General features: G+C 42.3%; 5 protein-coding genes across 5 annotated transcripts; all 5 read right to left on the bottom strand.

The window, feature by feature from the left end:
- Positions 1-1,090: 1,090 nt before the first annotated feature.
- On the bottom strand, positions 1,091-2,987 carry LOC311012471 (uncharacterized protein; the record flags this gene model as incomplete). Its single annotated transcript, XM_084007932.1, has 3 exons — positions 1,091-1,249; positions 1,553-1,713; positions 2,984-2,987. 3 exons carry the CDS (start codon positions 2,985-2,987, stop codon positions 1,091-1,093), a joined length of 324 nt encoding a protein of 107 aa, XP_083864058.1.
- A 2,891-nt stretch (positions 2,988-5,878) lies between these two features.
- LOC311012470 (tripartite motif-containing protein 16-like) lies at positions 5,879-7,519 on the bottom strand (the record flags this gene model as incomplete). The annotated part of the gene is made up of 1 exon (XM_084007931.1): positions 5,879-7,519. Exon 1 carries the CDS (start codon positions 7,439-7,441, stop codon positions 5,879-5,881), a length of 1,563 nt encoding a protein of 520 aa, XP_083864057.1. The 5' UTR covers positions 7,442-7,519.
- Positions 7,520-14,176: 6,657 nt separating this feature from the next.
- On the bottom strand, positions 14,177-15,817 carry LOC311012469 (tripartite motif-containing protein 16-like; the record flags this gene model as incomplete). Its single annotated transcript, XM_084007930.1, has 1 exon — positions 14,177-15,817. The coding sequence occupies exon 1, from the start codon at positions 15,737-15,739 to the stop codon at positions 14,177-14,179; it is 1,563 nt and encodes a 520-aa protein (XP_083864056.1). The 5' UTR covers positions 15,740-15,817.
- A 1,870-nt stretch (positions 15,818-17,687) lies between these two features.
- On the bottom strand, positions 17,688-19,328 carry LOC311012468 (tripartite motif-containing protein 16-like; the record flags this gene model as incomplete). The annotated part of the gene is made up of 1 exon (XM_084007929.1): positions 17,688-19,328. The coding sequence occupies exon 1, from the start codon at positions 19,248-19,250 to the stop codon at positions 17,688-17,690; it is 1,563 nt and encodes a 520-aa protein (XP_083864055.1). The 5' UTR covers positions 19,251-19,328.
- Positions 19,329-21,198: 1,870 nt separating this feature from the next.
- Positions 21,199-22,839, bottom strand: LOC311012467 (tripartite motif-containing protein 16-like; the record flags this gene model as incomplete). Its single annotated transcript, XM_084007928.1, has 1 exon — positions 21,199-22,839. Exon 1 carries the CDS (start codon positions 22,759-22,761, stop codon positions 21,199-21,201), a length of 1,563 nt encoding a protein of 520 aa, XP_083864054.1. The 5' UTR covers positions 22,762-22,839.
- Positions 22,840-23,011: the final 172 nt, after the last annotated feature.

The raw sequence follows: 23,011 nt of genomic DNA, 5'->3' as shown, positions 1-23,011 counted from the left end.
TGGACAAAGTCCTCCTTGGTGTCAACACTGTCCCATTTTCTTTCAAAATGCACAATTCCTTCAGGTCGTTGTCCAGGTGCAAGTGGTGAGTGGAGTTTAGGTTTGCCGTCGCTGATCAATGTGAGCCTCTTTGAGACAAAAGCAGAGTCGTCTACTGACAACAACTCACTTTCTGGTCACCTCCTTTGAAATGTAACGATGTTTGTTCGGACAATCAAGTGATAATTATGTATGGAAAATACATGCATACAATGAGTCACAACAACAATCAATGGAAGTGAGTGTGTAAAGCCCAGTAGGCCTAATCCACTGGGAAAATTCTCCCACGACCACCGAGGCAACTCCAGCCAATCAAGAGGGATCAATTGCTCAGTTTGCATTCATGTCATCAACATGCAGGCAGCAGTCTCTACTATCCATATCAGAACAAATTTGCCATTTTCAAAGACAATATTCTGTATTCTGAAGTTTGACAGAAGTTTTGAAAATTCCTATTTTTTTCTGGTGTGTGTCAGGAGGCATGTTTGATCCTCAGTGGGAAATTATATGTAATCCATAAATCAAATAAAATGTGATGCCTTACATTCAAAGTGAATGTGAAACATGATGCAAATCCAGATTGTGTCCCATCATGGCCAAGGATTAAAATACATGTTTTATGGCTTTCTTTGAGTTTACAAATTGCCTTTTTTGACATAAGGATTTCAGTGTCTGTGGTTTGATTGTAGTCTTGGGAAATATTGTTTCACTTCAACCAGTCTGACTAAATGAGGTTATCGCTAACTACACATTGTGTACTTAATGTGATTCATTATATCTAAATTAAACAAAAACCCCTTCATGAACAAAAATGGGAAAAAATGTGTGCGGAAATATTGAGCTTTCAGAAATTTATTGCAGTTTCAATTTCAAAATACCAATATTGTAGTTTACAGTACCAATATAACTTTTTTTTTATCATGAACATGATCAACTGTCATGTTTGACAGCTGATCTCAGAGCAGTGAAGAACCAACAATCTGCAGCAAACATGGAGACACAATGGCTTGAAGTGTTAAAAGACTGAATTCAACTGTTAACTGACTTCTGTCTATTTGAGTTTACAGAGCACAACAGATTCCCCGTAACAGAAATCTAAAGAAAATCCAGCATGGAGAGGCTCAGTGAACCTGGTCTGGACTCTGTGGAGGAGAGTCATGGTCTTGGAGACCCTATAGAAGGACAGTATACCTGCTCCGTGATCCAGGTACACTCCTACTTTGGAGGACGGAGGACCTGAGACGCGAGTTAGGACTTTGTTGTGAATGAGTTCATATCTCTTATTGTCACTTGCTAATGCCCAAGATTTATCACTGTATCCAAACCCAACTTCTTGCAGGTTACCTTTTCTGATGTTACTCTTGTATGCGACTGCTATAGAAATTAACCCCCCAGTGTTCTCCACCTCCCAGTAACAGCGTCCAGTCAGACTCTCTCTACTCAGGACCTGATTCCAATCTTGGAATCTGTCTCTGTGATTACGAACGGTCTGTCCTGGTACCGTCATTGTTACTTTCCTGTTCCCCTCAGATAATATCAAGTCTCTGTGTGCCGTGTTTGGATCCAGTGTGAGTGCACATGAATATTTTAAGAATTCAGCTCTGGTCCTGGGCTCTGGTTGCGGCAGTGAAACAACCACATCAGTCCCTTTAGCTAAAACCTTCCTCCATTTCTCTGTCAGAACATCATGCAGGTCATCTCTGACCGCTGACACAGCTGGTATTCAGAACTTGATTGGACCGCAGCAGAGTGGGGGCGGGCCCTTTGAGGTCATTGGTCGGTCGGTTGGAGCGTCCCCATTGGCTCGTTCAAAGAGAGAAAGAGCTCCAAATCCAAATGGACATAAGTGCCTATTGTGGTGTAATTAAGTTTATGGGGAAAATGTGACAAAAATGACTCCTGCTATGTATTGAAATGGCTGAATGGATTTCTTTGTTAGCTGTTCTCCTTTTGATTCTCACTGATTAGAGGTTTTATTTTAGTGTGCAACATAATATCAGTCATGTTTCATAGAAGTGTTGAGGTTGGTTTTGGACTTTTTCTCATGTTTCCATCTCCTGAAGTTCAGGTTGACCACATTTGAAGATTTTATGTCAGGTGATGTTTACACATTTACATTTCAGATAAAATAATGAAGTGTGCTTTCTGTTGATTAGTTTATTGTTTATTGTTTATTATGGATCCCCATTAGTTGTCGCAGAAGCGGCAGACTAGTCTTCCTGGGGTCCACTTAAAATCTGAACATACAAACAATTAGTCATCACTCAAATACAGTAAAAGTAGTGACCAAATTACAAATACATAGCAACAGTCAAACAAACAAAAAAATGGGCATCTGGGCGCCTCAGAGCGCAAACACCTTCATCAAAACATAATTCATTGAGCGCCAAGTCAGAGTCCTGAGTTCATATTTAACATAAATAAAAGTAGGATTTAATTTGCCTCTTGAATTCCCTCTTCACAGGTATAACACGAATGTGCGAAGGGAGTATATTCCACAAAGAAATGGACCTATAGAAGGATGTCCTCCTCATTGCATTACTCCTACAGTGTGGGAGCACAACTAGCCCTGCTGTTGCAGATCTAGTACCGTATGAATGAGCATCAGAGCAAAAACCAATTTCATTAAAAAGAGCTCTAGGAACATGAGTGGAAATTACATTCTTAATAAATATCAAGGACCTAATGGATAACCTATCAAGAGCTTTAGGCCACTTGAGATCAGAATGCATCAGATCTACATTTGATCTGTAAGATCTATCAAGAGCAAGTCTAGCAGCCCGGTTTTGTACAGTTTGTAGTTTGCTTAAGTCAGTCTTAGAGGCAGAGGCCCAAATAACAGAACAATAGTCGAGATGGCATAATACTAATGTTTGAACAACCTGTCTCCGTAAAGTAGCTGGTAAGTAGGTGGCACATTTCCGGACCGTAGCAATGCTCCTACTCATCTTGGCAACTATCTGCCTAACATGATCAGTCCAGGATAGAGTGTTACAAATAGAAAGTCCCAGAAGCTTTAACTTGCTCACCTGCTTGACTGGCTGACTAGAAATCTGCAGATCAAGCATAGGCTGACTGGCTACATTATGCCGAGATCCAAAGACAATGCTGACAGTTTTTGATAGATTTAAAACAAGTCTATTTGCAGTAACCCAATTGACCACTTCTTTCAGATCTTGTGACAGAACGGACTTAAGTTTACAGCATGTAGATGCAGAATAGTACAGTGTAGAATCGTCAGCGTATAAAACCATAGTGGATTCTTGAATAACAAGCGGGAGATCATTCGTAAAAATTGAAAATAAGAGCGGACCCAAACAACTTCCTTGCGGCACACCACAGTCTATGTTAATGCTGTTGGACAGAGTACCATTCAAGAAAACCTGTTGAGTTCTGAAAGATGAATAATTTTCAAACCAAGAGATTGCCATAGGTCCAAAACCATAATGCGTGAGTTTTTCAATCAACAACTTATGGTCAATTAGGTCAAATGCAGCGCTGAAGTCCAACATGACAGCACCAGATAACAATGAATTGTCAATCCCCCTCAACCAATCGTCAGTCATTTCTACCAAGGCTGTGCAGGTGGAATGACCCTCTGTAGGCATGTTGTGCATTACTTATCAAATCATTCTTAGACATATAATCATGGATTTGGTTATATACAATCCTTTCTAAAATTTTACTCAAAACAGGTAGGATTGTTATAGGTCTACAGTTAGGACCACTGAATGTGGATTTGGTATCTTTTGGTATGGGAATAATTTTTCCTTCTTTCCAGATTTTAGGACAGGTTCCATTCGATAGACAGGAATTAAATATGTGACACACAGGAAGAGCTATATAATCAACAGCTATTCTGAGTAATTTACCATCAATACAATCTGTACCAGCAGAGTTGTCTTTAGAAATGGATCGTAACAATTTTTCAACCTCCTTGATTTCAACCGAATTGAACTCAAAAGTACACTGTTTGCCTCTCATTATGAGATCATCAATGAGCAGACACGATTTGTTCTTTTCATTTGTACAAAAGCCCCCCCTCAAATTTTCAACTTTTTCCACAAAATACTTATTTAGGTAATTTGACATATCCTTAGGCTTAGAAATAAATACACCATTATCAGTTTCAATGAAGGATGCAGAAGCATTAGTACTCCGACCCATAATATCATTCATCACTTTCCATAATTTCTTACTGTCATGTTGGGCTCTATCAATCCTTTGCCGATACAGTTCTCTCTTTTTTTCCTCTGTTTACCTTCATAAATAGATTCCGTATTTTACAATATGCACTTTTATCATTGACTGAACCAGAGGCAATAAAGCATCTTTTTAGCTCATTTCTTTGTTTCATTAAGTTCTTTAACTCCTCATCAATCCAGGGAGCTCCATAAGGCTTAACAGTGAATTTCCTAAGTGGCGCATGTTTGTTTACAATGGGTACGAACAAATCCATAAAATTATTTAACGATTTTTCAGCATCAGGTTCAACACAGACTTTAGACCATTGAGCATACTTGACATCTTCTAAAAAAGCATTTTCACAGTTGTGAAACGAGAGGATGCTATGAATGAAATGACATCACAAGTAAAGTGTATCAATACTACAGATCGATGGATTCAGTCACCAAAAGAAGCAGATCTGGTTCCTTGAGTCCTTCTGGATTGGGGTCTGCTGTTTGCTGCTGAGCAGGTAAAGTCCAGTGGTTTCTCATGACCGGCCAGTTACCTCCCTCTCCAGGATGGACAAAGTCCTCCTTGGTGTCAACACTGTCCCATTTTCTTTCAAAATGCACAATTCCTTCAGGTCGTTGTCCAGGTGCAAGTGGTGAGTGGAGTTTAGGTTTGCAGTCGCTGATCAATGTGAGCCTCTTTGAGACAAAAGCAGAGTCGTCTACTGACAACAACTCACTTTCTGGTCACCTCCTTTGAAATGTAACGATGTTTGTTCGGACAATCAAGTGATAATTATGTATGAAAAATACATGCATACAATGAGTCACAACAACAATCAATGGAAGTGAGTGTGAAAAACCCAGTAGGCCTAATCCACTGGGAAAATTCTCCCACGACCACCGAGGCGACTCCAGCCAATCAAGAGGGATCAATTGCTCAGTTTGCATTCATGTCATCAACATGCAGGCAGCAGTCTCTACTGTCCATATCAGAACAAATTTGCCATTTTCAAAGACAATATTCTGTATTCTGATGTTTGACAGAAGTTTTGAAAATTCCTATTTGTTTCTGGTTTGTGTCAGGAGGCATGTTTGATCCTCAGTGGGAAATTATATGTAATCCATAAATCAAATAAAATGTGATGCTTTACATTCAAAGTGAATGTGAAACATGATGCAAATCCAGATTGTGTCCCATCATGGCCAAGGATTAAAATACTTGTTTTATGGCTTTCTTTGAGTTTACAAAATTGCCTTTTTTGACATAAGGATTTCAGTGTCTGTGGTTTGATTGTAGTCTTGGGAAATATTGTTTTACTTCAACCAGTCTGACTAAATGAGGTTATCGCTAACTACACATTGTGTACTTAATGTGATTCATATTATCTAAATTAAACAAAAACCCCTTCATGAACAAAAATGGGAAAAAATGTGTGCGAAAATACTGAGCTTTCAGAAATTTATTGCAGTTTCAATTTCAAAATACCAATATTGTAGTTTACAGTACCAATATAACTTTTTTTTTTAATCATGAACATGATCAACTGTCATGTTTGACTACTGATCTCAGAGCAGTGAAGAACCAACAATCCGCAGCAAACATGGAGACACAATGGGTTGAAGAGTTAAAAGACTGAATTCAACTGTTAACTGACTTCTGTCTATTTGAGTTTACAGAGCACAACAGATTCCCCGTAACAGAAATCTAAAGAAAATCCAGCATGGAGAGGCTCAGTGAACCTGGTCTGGACTCTGTGGAGGAGAGTCATGGTCTTGGAGACCCTATAGAAGGACAGTATACCTGCTCCGTGATCCAGGTACACTCCTACTTTGGAGGACGGAGGACCTGAGACGCGAGTTAGGACTTTGTTGTGAATGAGTTCATATCTCTTATTGTCACTTGCTAATGCCCAAGATTTATCACTGTATCCAAACCCAACTTCTTGCAGGTTACCTTTTCTGATGTTACTCTTGTATGCGACTGCTATAGAAATTAACCCCCCAGTGTTCTCCACCTCCCAGTAACAGCGTCCAGTCAGACTCTCTCTACTCAGGACCTGATTCCAATCTTGGAATCTGTCTCTGTGATTACGAACGGTCTGTCCTGGTACCGTCATTGTTACTTTCCTGTTCCCCTCAGATAATATCAAGTCTCTGTGTGCCGTGTTTGGATCCAGTGTGAGTGCACATGAATATTTTAAGAATTCAGCTCTGGTCCTGGGCTCTGGTTGCGGCAGTGAAACAACCACATCAGTCCCTTTAGCCAAGACCTTCATCCATTTCTCTGTCAGAACATCATGCAGGTCATCTCTGACCGCTGACACAGCCGCTGTCACGTCCTCAAAGTTGCGCAGAGGACGGGTGTTGATGCTGGATGAGTGTGTGGACTCACCGAGTGGTGACAGCGACGGGTAGTCGTGTAGAAACTGGTTGTGATCCTCTGTGTGTGAGAGCTTCTCCAGCTCAGCGTCTTTCCTCTTCAGCTCACTGATCTCCTGCTCCAGCTTCTCCTGAAGCTCTGTGACTCGACTCAATTCAGTTTCCTGCCGGGATCTGACCTGCTGCTTCACGTCAGAGCGTCTTTTCTCCATGAGGCGGATCAGCTCAGTGAACATCACCTCACTGTCCTCCACTGATTTATCAGCAGAGTGGTTGATAGCCTCCACCTCCTGTTGGAGCAGCTTCACATCTTTGTCTCTGTCCTGGATTCTCTGCTGGATGTTTAGTCGACTCACATCCAACTCTCTCTGCCTCTCAGTCCTTTCTGCTGCAGCTGAGACTGTGTCGTGGCCTTTGTGTTCCTCCACAGCGCAGAGATAACAGATAGACTGCTGATCAGTACGGCAGAACATCTTCATCACCTCATCATGACGAGAGCACACGTTCTCCTGGAGCTTGTTGGAGGGCTCCACCAGCTGATGTTTCTTGAATGCTGGTGATTCATAATGAGGCTGGAGGTGTTTCTCACAGTAAGAGGCCAGACACACCAGACAGGACTTGAGGGCTTTCAGTTTCCTCCCAGTGCAGAAATCACAGGCCACATCTTCAGGTCCAGCATAGCAGAGACCAGCAGGAGCAGCTTGGAGTCGAGTCTTCTTCAGCTCCTCCACCAAAACTGCCAACATGGTGTTTTTCAGCAGGACAGGCCTCGGTGTAAAGGTCTGACTACACTGAGGGCAGCTGTGGATCTCCTTCTTATCCCAGTAGGTTTCAATACACTTCATGCAGTAGCTGTGTCCACAGGGAATAGTCACCGGGTCCTTCAGTAGATCCAAACAGATGCAACAAGAGAAGGTTTCCTGGTCCAGGTTGAGTCTTTTGTGTTCCATTTCTCCTCTCAGTGAACAAAGAGTTTCTCTGAACAAAGTCAGCAGCAGCTCTGACCAACAGGCAGAGACGAGCTGTTTTTATAGCAGGAGATGGAGGGAGGGGTTACCAAGGTTTCTGGTATTCAGAACTTGATTGGACCGCAGCAGAGTGGGGGCGGGCCCTTTGAGGTCATTGGTCGGTCGGTTGGAGCGTCCCCATTGGCTCGTTCAAAGAGAGAAAGAGCTCCAAATCCAAATGGACATAAGTGCCTATTGTGGTGTAATTAAGTTTATGGGGAAAATGTGACAAAATTACTCCTGCTATGTATTGAAATGGCTGAATGGATTTCTTTATTAGCTGTTCTCCTTTTGATTCTCACTGATTAGAGGTTTTATTTTAGTGTGCAACATAATATCAGTCATGTTTCATAGAAGTGTTGAGGTTGGTTTTGGACTGTTTCCCATGTTTCCATCTCCTGAAGTTCAGGTTGACCACATTTGAAGATTTTATGTCAGGTGATGTTTACACATTTACATTTCAGATCAAATAATGAAGTGTGCTTTCTGTTGATTAGTTGTGAAACGAGAGGATGCTATGAATGAAATGACATCACAAGTAAAGTGTATCAATACTACAGATCGATGGATTCAGTCACCAAAAGAAGCAGATCTGGTTCCTTGAGTCCTTCTGGATTGGGGTCTGCTGTTTGCTGCTGAGCAGGTAAAGTCCAGTGGTTTCTCATGACCGGCCAGTTAACCTCCCTCTCCGGGATGGACAAAGTCCTCCTTGGTGTCAACACTGTCCCATTTTCTTTCAAAATGCACAATTCCTTCAGGTCGTTGTCCAGGTGCAAGTGGTGAGTGGAGTTTAGGTTTGCCGTCGCTGATCAATGTGAGCCTCTTTGAGACAAAAGCAGAGTCGTCTACTGACAACAACTCACTTTCTGGTCACCTCCTTTGAAATGTAACGATGTTTGTTCGGACAATCAAGTGATAATTATGTATGGAAAATACATGCATACAATGAGTCACAACAACAATCAATGGAAGTGAGTGTGTAAAGCCCAGTAGGCCTAATCCACTGGGAAAATTCTCCCACGACCACCGAGGCAACTCCAGCCAATCAAGAGGGATCAATTGCTCAGTTTGCATTCATGTCATCAACATGCAGGCAGCAGTCTCTACTATCCATATCAGAACAAATTTGCCATTTTCAAAGACAATATTCTGTATTCTGAAGTTTGACAGAAGTTTTGAAAATTCCTATTTTTTTCTGGTGTGTGTCAGGAGGCATGTTTGATCCTCAGTGGGAAATTATATGTAATCCATAAATCAAATAAAATGTGATGCCTTACATTCAAAGTGAATGTGAAACATGATGCAAATCCAGATTGTGTCCCATCATGGCCAAGGATTAAAATACATGTTTTATGGCTTTCTTTGAGTTTACAAATTGCCTTTTTTGACATAAGGATTTCAGTGTCTGTGGTTTGATTGTAGTCTTGGGAAATATTGTTTCACTTCAACCAGTCTGACTAAATGAGGTTATCGCTAACTACACATTGTGTACTTAATGTGATTCATTATATCTAAATTAAACAAAAACCCCTTCATGAACAAAAATGGGAAAAAATGTGTGCGGAAATATTGAGCTTTCAGAAATTTATTGCAGTTTCAATTTCAAAATACCAATATTGTAGTTTACAGTACCAATATAACTTTTTTTTTATCATGAACATGATCAACTGTCATGTTTGACAGCTGATCTCAGAGCAGTGAAGAACCAACAATCTGCAGCAAACATGGAGACACAATGGCTTGAAGTGTTAAAAGACTGAATTCAACTGTTAACTGACTTCTGTCTATTTGAGTTTACAGAGCACAACAGATTCCCCGTAACAGAAATCTAAAGAAAATCCAGCATGGAGAGGCTCAGTGAACCTGGTCTGGACTCTGTGGAGGAGAGTCATGGTCTTGGAGACCCTATAGAAGGACAGTATACCTGCTCCGTGATCCAGGTACACTCCTACTTTGGAGGACGGAGGACCTGAGACGCGAGTTAGGACTTTGTTGTGAATGAGTTCATATCTCTTATTGTCACTTGCTAATGCCCAAGATTTATCACTGTATCCAAACCCAACTTCTTGCAGGTTACCTTTTCTGATGTTACTCTTGTATGCGACTGCTATAGAAATTAACCCCCCAGTGTTCTCCACCTCCCAGTAACAGCGTCCAGTCAGACTCTCTCTACTCAGGACCTGATTCCAATCTTGGAATCTGTCTCTGTGATTACGAACGGTCTGTCCTGGTACCGTCATTGTTACTTTCCTGTTCCCCTCAGATAATATCAAGTCTCTGTGTGCCGTGTTTGGATCCAGTGTGAGTGCACATGAATATTTTAAGAATTCAGCTCTGGTCCTGGGCTCTGGTTGCGGCAGTGAAACAACCACATCAGTCCCTTTAGCTAAAACCTTCCTCCATTTCTCTGTCAGAACATCATGCAGGTCATCTCTGACCGCTGACACAGCTGGTATTCAGAACTTGATTGGACCGCAGCAGAGTGGGGGCGGGCCCTTTGAGGTCATTGGTCGGTCGGTTGGAGCGTCCCCATTGGCTCGTTCAAAGAGAGAAAGATCTCCAAATCCAAATGGACATAAGTGCCTATTGTGGTGTAATTAAGTTTATGGGGAAAATGTGACAAAAATGACTCCTGCTATGTATTGAAATGGCTGAATGGATTTCTTTGTTAGCTGTTCTCCTTTTGATTCTCACTGATTAGAGGTTTTATTTTAGTGTGCAACATAATATCAGTCATGTTTCATAGAAGTGTTGAGGTTGGTTTTGGACTTTTTCTCATGTTTCCATCTCCTGAAGTTCAGGTTGACCACATTTGAAGATTTTATGTCAGGTGATGTTTACACATTTACATTTCAGATAAAATAATGAAGTGTGCTTTCTGTTGATTAGTTTATTGTTTATTGTTTATTATGGATCCCCATTAGTTGTCGCAGAAGCGGCAGACTAGTCTTCCTGGGGTCCACTTAAAATCTGAACATACAAACAATTAGTCATCACTCAAATACAGTAAAAGTAGTGACCAAATTACAAATACATAGCAACAGTCAAACAAACAAAAAAATGGGCATCTGGGCGCCTCAGAGCGCAAACACCTTCATCAAAACATAATTCATTGAGCGCCAAGTCAGAGTCCTGAGTTCATATTTAACATAAATAAAAGTAGGATTTAATTTGCCTCTTGAATTCCCTCTTCACAGGTATAACACGAATGTGCGAAGGGAGTATATTCCACAAAGAAATGGACCTATAGAAGGATGTCCTCCTCATTGCATTACTCCTACAGTGTGGGAGCACAACTAGCCCTGCTGTTGCAGATCTAGTACCGTATGAATGAGCATCAGAGCAAAAACCAATTTCATTAAAAAGAGCTCTAGGAACATGAGTGGAAATTACATTCTTAATAAATATCAAGGACCTAATGGATAACCTATCAAGAGCTTTAGGCCACTTGAGATCAGAATGCATCAGATCTACATTTGATCTGTAAGATCTATCAAGAGCAAGTCTAGCAGCCCGGTTTTGTACAGTTTGTAGTTTGCTTAAGTCAGTCTTAGAGGCAGAGGCCCAAATAACAGAACAATAGTCGAGATGGCATAATACTAATGTTTGAACAACCTGTCTCCGTAAAGTAGCTGGTAAGTAGGTGGCACATTTCCGGACCGTAGCAATGCTCCTACTCATCTTGGCAACTATCTGCCTAACATGATCAGTCCAGGATAGAGTGTTACAAATAGAAAGTCCCAGAAGCTTTAACTTGCTCACCTGCTTGACTGGCTGACTAGAAATCTGCAGATCAAGCATAGGCTGACTGGCTACATTATGCCGAGATCCAAAGACAATGCTGACAGTTTTTGATAGATTTAAAACAAGTCTATTTGCAGTAACCCAATTGACCACTTCTTTCAGATCTTGTGACAGAACGGACTTAAGTTTACAGCATGTAGATGCAGAATAGTACAGTGTAGAATCGTCAGCGTATAAAACCATAGTGGATTCTTGAATAACAAGCGGGAGATCATTCGTAAAAATTGAAAATAAGAGCGGACCCAAACAACTTCCTTGCGGCACACCACAGTCTATGTTAATGCTGTTGGACAGAGTACCATTCAAGAAAACCTGTTGAGTTCTGAAAGATGAATAATTTTCAAACCAAGAGATTGCCATAGGTCCAAAACCATAATGCGTGAGTTTTTCAATCAACAACTTATGGTCAATTAGGTCAAATGCAGCGCTGAAGTCCAACATGACAGCACCAGATAACAATGAATTGTCAATCCCCCTCAACCAATCGTCAGTCATTTCTACCAAGGCTGTGCAGGTGGAATGACCCTCTGTAGGCATGTTGTGCATTACTTATCAAATCATTCTTAGACATATAATCATGGATTTGGTTATATACAATCCTTTCTAAAATTTTACTCAAAACAGGTAGGATTGTTATAGGTCTACAGTTAGGACCACTGAATGTGGATTTGGTATCTTTTGGTATGGGAATAATTTTTCCTTCTTTCCAGATTTTAGGACAGGTTCCATTCGATAGACAGGAATTAAATATGTGACACACAGGAAGAGCTATATAATCAACAGCTATTCTGAGTAATTTACCATCAATACAATCTGTACCAGCAGAGTTGTCTTTAGAAATGGATCGTAACAATTTTTCAACCTCCTTGATTTCAACCGAATTGAACTCAAAAGTACACTGTTTGCCTCTCATTATGAGATCATCAATGAGCAGACACGATTTGTTCTTTTCATTTGTACAAAAGCCCCCCCTCAAATTTTCAACTTTTTCCACAAAATACTTATTTAGGTAATTTGACATATCCTTAGGCTTAGAAATAAATACACCATTATCAGTTTCAATGAAGGATGCAGAAGCATTAGTACTCCGACCCATAATATCATTCATCACTTTCCATAATTTCTTACTGTCATGTTGGGCTCTATCAATCCTTTGCCGATACAGTTCTCTCTTTTTTTCCTCTGTTTACCTTCGTAACTAGATTCCGTATTTTACAATATGCACTTTTATCATTGACTGAACCAGAGGCAATAAAGCATCTTTTTAGCTCATTTCTTTGTTTCATTAAGTTCTTTAACTCCTCATCAATCCAGGGAGCTCCATAAGGCTTAACAGTGAATTTCCTAAGTGGCGCATGTTTGTTTACAATGGGTACGAACAAATCCATAAAATTATTTAACGATTTTTCAGCATCAGGTTCAACACAGACTTTAGACCATTGAGCATACTTGACATCTTCTAAAAAAGCATTTTCACAGTTGTGAAACGAGAGGATGCTATGAATGAAATGACATCACAAGTAAAGTGTATCAATACTACAGATCGATGGATTCAGTCACCAAAAGAAGCAGATCTGGTTCCTTGAGTCCTTCTGGATTGGGGTCTGCTGTTTGCTGCTGAGCAGGTAAAGTCCAGTGGTTTCTCATGACCGGCCAGTTACCTCCCTCTCCAGGATGGACAAAGTCCTCCTTGGTGTCAACACTGTCCCATTTTCTTTCAAAATGCACAATTCCTTCAGGTCGTTGTCCAGGTGCAAGTGGTGAGTGGAGTTTAGGTTTGCAGTCGCTGATCAATGTGAGCCTCTTTGAGACAAAAGCAGAGTCGTCTACTGACAACAACTCACTTTCTGGTCACCTCCTTTGAAATGTAACGATGTTTGTTCGGACAATCAAGTGATAATTATGTATGAAAAATACATGCATACAATGAGTCACAACAACAATCAATGGAAGTGAGTGTGAAAAACCCAGTAGGCCTAATCCACTGGGAAAATTCTCCCACGACCACCGAGGCGACTCCAGCCAATCAAGAGGGATCAATTGCTCAGTTTGCATTCATGTCATCAACATGCAGGCAGCAGTCTCTACTATCCATATCAGAACAAATTTGCCATTTTCAAAGACAATATTCTGTATTCTGATGTTTGACAGAAGTTTTGAAAATTCCTATTTGTTTCTGGTTTGTGTCAGGAGGCATGTTTGATCCTCAGTGGGAAATTATATGTAATCCATAAATCAAATAAAATGTGATGCTTTACATTCAAAGTGAATGTGAAACATGATGCAAATCCAGATTGTGTCCCATCATGGCCAAGGATTAAAATACTTGTTTTAATGGCTTTCTTTGAGTTTACAAAATTGCCTTTTTTGACATAAGGATTTCAGTGTCTGTGGTTTGATTGTAGTCTTGGGAAATATTGTTTTACTTCAACCAGTCTGACTAAATGAGGTTATCGCTAACTACACATTGTGTACTTAATGTGATTCATATTATCTAAATTAAACAAAAACCCCTTCATGAACAAAAATGGGAAAAAATGTGTGCGAAAATACTGAGCTTTCAGAAATTTATTGCAGTTTCAATTTCAAAATACCAATATTGTAGTTTACAGTACCAATATAACTTTTTTTTTTAATCATGAACATGATCAACTGTCATGTTTGACTACTGATCTCAGAGCAGTGAAGAACCAACAATCCGCAGCAAACATGGAGACACAATGGGTTGAAGAGTTAAAAGACTGAATTCAACTGTTAACTGACTTCTGTCTATTTGAGTTTACAGAGCACAACAGATTCCCCGTAACAGAAATCTAAAGAAAATCCAGCATGGAGAGGCTCAGTGAACCTGGTCTGGACTCTGTGGAGGAGAGTCATGGTCTTGGAGACCCTATAGAAGGACAGTATACCTGCTCCGTGATCCAGGTACACTCCTACTTTGGAGGACGGAGGACCTGAGACGCGAGTTAGGACTTTGTTGTGAATGAGTTCATATCTCTTATTGTCACTTGCTAATGCCCAAGATTTATCACTGTATCCAAACCCAACTTCTTGCAGGTTACCTTTTCTGATGTTACTCTTGTATGCGACTGCTATAGAAATTAACCCCCCAGTGGTCTCCACCTCCCAGTAACAGCGTCCAGTCAGACTCTCTCTACTCAGGACCTGATTCCAATCTTGGAATCTGTCTCTGTGATTACGAACGGTCTGTCCTGGTACCGTCATTGTTACTTTCCTGTTCCCCTCAGATAATATCAAGTCTCTGTGTGCCGTGTTTGGATCCAGTGTGAGTGCACATGAATATTTTAAGAATTCAGCTCTGGTCCTGGGCTCTGGTTGCGGCAGTGAAACAACCACATCAGTCCCTTTAGCCAAGACCTTCATCCATTTCTCTGTCAGAACATCATGCAGGTCATCTCTGACCGCTGACACAGCCGCTGTCACGTCCTCAAAGTTGCGCAGAGGACGGGTGTTGATGCTGGATGAGTGTGTGGACTCACCGAGTGGTGACAGCGACGGGTAGTCGTGTAGAAACTGGTTGTGATCCTCTGTGTGTGAGAGCTTCTCCAGCTCAGCGTCTTTCCTCTTCAGCTCACTGATCTCCTGCTCCAGCTTCTCCTGAAGCTCTGTGACTCGACTCAATTCAGTTTCCTGCCGGGATCTGACCTGCTGCTTCACGTCAGAGCGTCTTTTCTCCATGAGGCGGATCAGCTCAGTGAACATCACCTCACTGTCCTCCACTGATTTATCAGCAGAGTGGTTGATAGCCTCCACCTCCTGTTGGAGCAGCTTCACATCTTTGTCTCTGTCCTGGATTCTCTGCTGGATGTTTAGTCGACTCCCATCCAACTCTCTCTGCCTCTCAGTCCTTTCTGCTGCAGCTGAGACTGTGTCGTGGCCTTTGTGTTCCTCCACAGCGCAGAGATAACAGATAGACTGCTGATCAGTACGGCAGAACATCTTCATCACCTCATCATGACGAGAGCACACGTTCTCCTGGAGCTTGTTGGAGGGCTCCACCAGCTGATGTTTCTTGAATGCTGGTGATTCATAATGAGGCTGGAGGTGTTTCTCACAGTAAGAGGCCAGACACACCAGACAGGACTTGAGGGCTTTCAGTTTCCTCCCAGTGCAGAAATCACAGGCCACATCTTCAGGTCCAGCATAGCAGAGACCAGCAGGAGCAGCTTGGAGTCGAGTCTTCTTCAGCTCCTCCACCAAAACTGCCAACATGGTGTTTTTCAGCAGGACAGGCCTCGGTGTAAAGGTCTGACTACACTGAGGGCAGCTGTGGATCTCCTTCTTATCCCAGTAGGTTTCAATACACTTCATGCAGTAGCTGTGTCCACAGGGAATAGTCACCGGGTCCTTCAGTAGATCCAAACAGATGCAACAAGAGAAGGTTTCCTGGTCCAGGTTGAGTCTTTTGTGTTCCATTTCTCCTCTCAGTGAACAAAGAGTTTCTCTGAACAAAGTCAGCAGCAGCTCTGACCAACAGGCAGAGACGAGCTGTTTTTATAGCAGGAGATGGAGGGAGGGGTTACCAAGGTTTCTGGTATTCAGAACTTGATTGGACCGCAGCAGAGTGGGGGCGGGCCCTTTGAGGTCATTGGTCGGTCGGTTGGAGCGTCCCAATTGGCTCGTTCAAAGAGAGAAAGAGCTCCAAATCTAAAAGGACATAAGTGCCTATTATGGTGAAATTAAGTTTATGGGGAAAATGTGACAAAATGACTCCTGCTTTGTATTGAAATGGCTGAATGGATTTCTTTATTAGCTGTTCCCCTTTTGATTCTCACTGATTAGAGGTTTTATTTTAGTGTGCAACATAATATCAGCCATGTTTCATAGAAGTGTTGAGGTTGGTTTTGGACTTTTTCTCATGTTTCCATCTCCTGAAGTCCAGGTTGACCACATTTGAAGATTTTATGTCAGGTGATGTTTACACATTTACATTTCAGATCAAATAATGAAGTGTGCTTTCTGTTGATTAGTTGTGAAACGAGAGGATGCTATGAATGAAATGACATCACAAGTAAAGTGTATCAATACTACAGATCGATGGATTCAGTCACCAAAAGAAGCAGATCTGGTTCCTTGAGTCCTTCTGGATTGGGGTCTGCTGTTTGCTGCTGAGCAGGTAAAGTCCAGTGGTTTCTCATGACCGGCCAGTTACCTCCCTCTCCAGGATGGACAAAGTCCTCCTTGGTGTCAACACTGTCCCATTTTCTTTCAAAATGCACAATTCCTTCAGGTCGTTGTCCAGGTGCAAGTGGTGAGTGGAGTTTAGGTTTGCAGTCGCTGATCAATGTGAGCCTCTTTGAGACAAAAGCAGAGTCGTCTACTGACAACAACTCACTTTCTGGTCACCTCCTTTGAAATGTAACGATGTTTGTTCGGACAATCAAGTGATAATTATGTATGAAAAATACATGCATACAATGAGTCACAACAACAATCAATGGAAGTGAGTGTGAAAAACCCAGTAGGCCTAATCCACTGGGAAAATTCTCCCACGACCACCGAGGCAACTCCAGCCAATCAAGAGGGATCAATTGCTCAGTTTGCATTCATGTCATCAACATGCAGGCAGCAGTCTCTACTATCCATATCAGAACAAATTTGCCATTTTCAAAGACAATATTCTGTATTCTGATGTTTGACAGAAGTTTTGAAAATTCCTATTTGTTTCTGGTTTGTGTCAGGAGGCATGTTTGATCCTCAGTGGGAAATTATATGTAATCCATAAATCAAATAAAATGTGATGCTTTACATTCAAAGTGAATGTGAAACATGATGCAAATCCAGATTGTGTCCCATCATGGCCAAGGATTAAAATACTTGTTTTATGGCTTTCTTTGAGTTTACAAAATTGCCTTTTTTGACATAAGGATTTCAGTGTCTGTGGTTTGATTGTAGTCTTGGGAAATATTGTTTTACTTCAACCAGTCTGACTAAATGAGGTTATCGCTAACTACACATTGTGTACTTAATGTGATTCATATTATCTAAATTAAACAAAAACCCCTTCATGAACAAAAATGGGAAAAAATGTGTGCGAAAATACTGAGCTTTCAGAAATTTATTGCAGTTTCAATTTCAAAATACCAATATTGTAGTTTACAGTACCAATATAACTTTTTTTTTTAATCATGAACATGATCAACTGTCATGTTTGACTACTGATCTCAGAGCAGTGAAGAACCAACAATCCGCAGCAAACATGGAGACACAATGGGTTGAAGAGTTAAAAGACTGAATTCAACTGTTAACTGACTTCTGTCTATTTGAGTTTACAGAGCACAACAGATTCCCCGTAACAGAAATCTAAAGAAAATCCAGCATGGAGAGGCTCAGTGAACCTGGTCTGGACTCTGTGGAGGAGAGTCATGGTCTTGGAGACCCTATAGAAGGACAGTATACCTGCTCCGTGATCCAGGTACACTCCTACTTTGGAGGACGGAGGACCTGAGACGCGAGTTAGGACTTTGTTGTGAATGAGTTCATATCTCTTATTGTCACTTGCTAATGCCCAAGATTTATCACTGTATCCAAACCCAACTTCTTGCAGGTTACCTTTTCTGATGTTACTCTTGTATGCGACTGCTATAGAAATTAACCCCCCAGTGTTCTCCACCTCCCAGTAACAGCGTCCAGTCAGACTCTCTCTACTCAGGACCTGATTCCAATCTTGGAATCTGTCTCTGTGATTACGAACGGTCTGTCCTGGTACCGTCATTGTTACTTTCCTGTTCCCCTCAGATAATATCAAGTCTCTGTGTGCCGTGTTTGGATCCAGTGTGAGTGCACATGAATATTTTAAGAATTCAGCTCTGGTCCTGGGCTCTGGTTGCGGCAGTGAAACAACCACATCAGTCTCTTTAGCCAAGACCTTCATCCATTTCTCTGTCAGAACATCATGCAGGTCATCTCTGACCGCTGACACAGCCGCTGTCACGTCCTCAAAGTTGCGCAGAGGACGGGTGTTGATGCTGGATGAGTGTGTGGACTCACCGAGTGGTGACAGCGACGGGTAGTCGTGTAGAAACTGGTTGTGATCCTCTGTGTGTGAGAGCTTCTCCAGCTCAGCGTCTTTCCTCTTCAGCTCACTGATCTCCTGCTCCAGCTTCTCCTGAAGCTCTGTGACTCGACTCAATTCAGTTTCCTGCCGGGATCTGACCTGCTGCTTCACGTCAGAGCGTCTTTTCTCCATGAGACGGATCAGCTCAGTGAACATCACCTCACTGTCCTCCACTGCTTTATCAGCAGAGTGGTTGATAGCCTCCACCTCCTGTTGGAGCAGCTTCACATCTTTGTCTCTGTCCTGGATTCTCTGCTGGATGTTTAGTCGACTCACATCCAACTCTCTCTGCCTCTCAGTCCTTTCTGCTGCAGCTGAGACTGTGTCGTGGCCTTTGTGTTCCTCCACAGCGCAGAGATAACAGATAGACTGCTGATCAGTACGGCAGAACATCTTCATCACCTCATCATGACGAGAGCACACGTTCTCCTGGAGCTTGTTGGAGGGCTCCACCAGCTGATGTTTCTTGAATGCTGGTGATTCATAATGAGGCTGGAGGTGTTTCTCACAGTAAGAGGCCAGACACACCAGACAGGACTTGAGGGCTTTCAGTTTCCTCCCAGTGCAGAAATCACAGGCCACATCTTCAGGTCCAGCATAGCAGAGACCAGCAGGAGCAGCTTGGAGTCGAGTCTTCTTCAGCTCCTCCACCAAAACTGCCAACATGGTGTTTTTCAGCAGGACAGGCCTCGGTGTAAAGGTCTGACTACACTGAGGGCAGCTGTGGATCTCCTTCTTATCCCAGTAGGTTTCAATACACTTCATGCAGTAGCTGTGTCCACAGGGAATAGTCACCGGGTCCTTCAGTAGATCCAAACAGATGCAACAAGAGAAGGTTTCCTGGTCCAGGTTGAGTCTTTTGTGTTCCATTTCTCCTCTCAGTGAACAAAGAGTTTCTCTGAACAAAGTCAGCAGCAGCTCTGACCAACAGGCAGAGACGAGCTGTTTTTATAGCAGGAGATGGAGGGAGGGGTTACCAAGGTTTCTGGTATTCAGAACTTGATTGGACCGCAGCAGAGTGGGGGCGGGCCCTTTGAGGTCATTGGTCGGTCGGTTGGAGCGTCCCCATTGGCTCGTTCAAAGAGAGAAAGAGCTCCAAATCCAAATGGACATAAGTGCCTATTGTGGTGAAATTAAGTTTATGGGGAAAATGTGACAAAATGACTCCTGCTATGTATTGAAATGGCTGAATGGATTTCTTTATTAGCTGTTCCCCTTTTGATTCTCACTGATTAGAGGTTTTATTTTAGTGTGCAACATAATATCAGCCATGTTTCATAGAAGTGTTGAGGTTGGTTTTGGACTTTTTCTCATGTTTCCATCTCCTGAAGTCCAGGTTGACCACATTTGAAGATTTTATGTCAGGTGATGTTTACACATTTACATTTCAGATCAAATAATGAAGTGTGCTTTCTGTTGATTAGTTGTGAAACGAGAGGATGCTATGAATGAAATGACATCACAAGTAAAGTGTATCAATACTACAGATCGATGGATTCAGTCACCAAAAGAAGCAGATCTGGTTCCTTGAGTCCTTCTGGATTGGGGTCTGCTGTTTGCTGCTGAGCAGGTAAAGTCCAGTGGTTTCTCATGACCGGCCAGTTACCTCCCTCTCCAGGATGGACAAAGTCCTCCTTGGTGTCAACACTGTCCCATTTTCTTTCAAAATGCACAATTCCTTCAGGTCGTTGTCCAGGTGCAAGTGGTGAGTGGAGTTTAGGTTTGCAGTCGCTGATCAATGTGAGCCTCTTTGAGACAAAAGCAGAGTCGTCTACTGACAACAACTCACTTTCTGGTCACCTCCTTTGAAATGTAACGATGTTTGTTCGGACAATCAAGTGATAATTATGTATGAAAAATACATGCATACAATGAGTCACAACAACAATCAATGGAAGTGAGTGTGAAAAGCCCAGTAGGCCTAATCCACTGGGAAAATTCTCCCACGACCACCGAGGCAACTCCAGCCAATCAAGAGGGATCAATTGCTCAGTTTGCATTCATGTCATCAACATGCAGGCAGCAGTCTCTACTATCCATATCAGAACAAATTTGCCATTTTCAAAGACAATATTCTGTATTCTGATGTTTGACAGAAGTTTTGAAAATTCCTATTTGTTTCTGGTTTGTGTCAGGAGGCATGTTTGATCCTCAGTGGGAAATTATATGTAATCCATAAATCAAATAAAATGTGATGCTTTACATTCAAAGTGAATGTGAAACATGATGCAAATCCAGATTGTGTCCCATCATGGCCAAGGATTAAAATACTTGTTTTATGGCTTTCTTTGAGTTTACAAAATTGCCTTTTTTGACATAAGGATTTCAGTGTCTGTGGTTTGATTGTAGTCTTGGGAAATATTGTTTTACTTCAACCAGTCTGACTAAATGAGGTTATCGCTAACTACACATTGTGTACTTAATGTGATTCATATTATCTAAATTAAACAAAAACCCCTTCATGAACAAAAATGGGAAAAAATGTGTGCGAAAATACTGAGCTTTCAGAAATTTATTGCAGTTTCAATTTCAAAATACCAATATTGTAGTTTACAGTACCAATATAACTTTTTTTTTTAATCATGAACATGATCAACTGTCATGTTTGACTACTGATCTCAGAGCAGTGAAGAACCAACAATCCGCAGCAAACATGGAGACACAATGGGTTGAAGAGTTAAAAGACTGAATTCAACTGTTAACTGACTTCTGTCTATTTGAGTTTACAGAGCACGACAGATTCCCCGTAACAGAAATCTAAAGAAAATCCAGCATGGAGAGGCTCAGTGAACCTGGTCTGGACTCTGTGGAGGAGAGTCATGGTCTTGGAGACCCTATAGAAGGACAGTATACCTGCTCCGTGATCCAGGTACACTCCTACTTTGGAGGACGGAGGACCTGAGACGCGAGTTAGGACTTTGTTGTGAATGAGTTCATATCTCTTATTGTCACTTGCTAATGCCCAAGATTTATCACTGTATCCAAACCCAACTTCTTGCAGGTTACCTTTTCTGATGTTACTCTTGTATGCGACTGCTATAGAAATTAACCCCCCAGTGTTCTCCACCTCCCAGTAACAGCGTCCAGTCAGACTCTCTCTACTCAGGACCTGATTCCAATCTTGGAATCTGTCTCTGTGATTACGAACGGTCTGTCCTGGTACCGTCATTGTTACTTTCCTGTTCCCCTCAGATAATATCAAGTCTCTGTGTGCCGTGTTTGGATCCAGTGTGAGTGCACATGAATATTTTAAGAATTCAGCTCTGGTCCTGGGCTCTGGTTGCGGCAGTGAAACAACCACATCAGTCTCTTTAGCCAAGACCTTCATCCATTTCTCTGTCAGAACATCATGCAGGTCATCTCTGACCGCTGACACAGCCGCTGTCACGTCCTCAAAGTTGCGCAGAGGACGGGTGTTGATGCTGGATGAGTGTGTGGACTCACCGAGTGGTGACAGCGACGGGTAGTCGTGTAGAAACTGGTTGTGATCCTCTGTGTGTGAGAGCTTCTCCAGCTCAGCGTCTTTCCTCTTCAGCTCACTGATCTCCTGCTCCAGCTTCTCCTGAAGCTCTGTGACTCGACTCAATTCAGTTTCCTGCCGGGATCTGACCTGCTGCTTCACGTCAGAGCGTCTTTTCTCCATGAGACGGATCAGCTCAGTGAACATCACCTCACTGTCCTCCACTGCTTTATCAGCAGAGTGGTTGATAGCCTCCACCTCCTGTTGGAGCAGCTTCACATCTTTGTCTCTGTCCTGGATTCTCTGCTGGATGTTTAGTCGACTCACATCCAACTCTCTCTGCCTCTCAGTCCTTTCTGCTGCAGCTGAGACTGTGTCGTGGCCTTTGTGTTCCTCCACAGCGCAGAGATAACAGATAGACTGCTGATCAGTACGGCAGAACATCTTCATCACCTCATCATGACGAGAGCACACGTTCTCCTGGAGCTTGTTGGAGGGCTCCACCAGCTGATGTTTCTTGAATGCTGGTGATTCATAATGAGGCTGGAGGTGTTTCTCACAGTAAGAGGCCAGACACACCAGACAGGACTTGAGGGCTTTCAGTTTCCTCCCAGTGCAGAAATCACAGGCCACATCTTCAGGTCCAGCATAGCAGAGACCAGCAGGAGCAGCTTGGAGTCGAGTCTTCTTCAGCTCCTCCACCAAAACTGCCAACATGGTGTTTTTCAGCAGGACAGGCCTCGGTGTAAAGGTCTGACTACACTGAGGGCAGCTGTGGATCTCCTTCTTATCCCAGTAGGTTTCAATACACTTCATGCAGTAGCTGTGTCCACAGGGAATAGTCACCGGGTCCTTCAGTAGATCCAAACAGATGCAACAAGAGAAGGTTTCCTGGTCCAGGTTGAGTCTTTTGTGTTCCATTTCTCCTCTCAGTGAACAAAGAGTTTCTCTGAACAAAGTCAGCAGCAGCTCTGACCAACAGGCAGAGACGAGCTGTTTTTATAGCAGGAGATGGAGGGAGGGGTTACCAAGGTTTCTGGTATTCAGAACTTGATTGGACCGCAGC

The sequence above is a fragment of the Eutrigla gurnardus genome (genome assembly GCF_963514095.1).
Source record: "Eutrigla gurnardus genome assembly, chromosome: 4".
In the NCBI taxonomy this organism is placed as follows: domain Eukaryota; kingdom Metazoa; phylum Chordata; class Actinopteri; order Perciformes; family Triglidae; genus Eutrigla; species Eutrigla gurnardus.
This window is presented reverse-complemented; position numbering and strand designations above follow the sequence as displayed.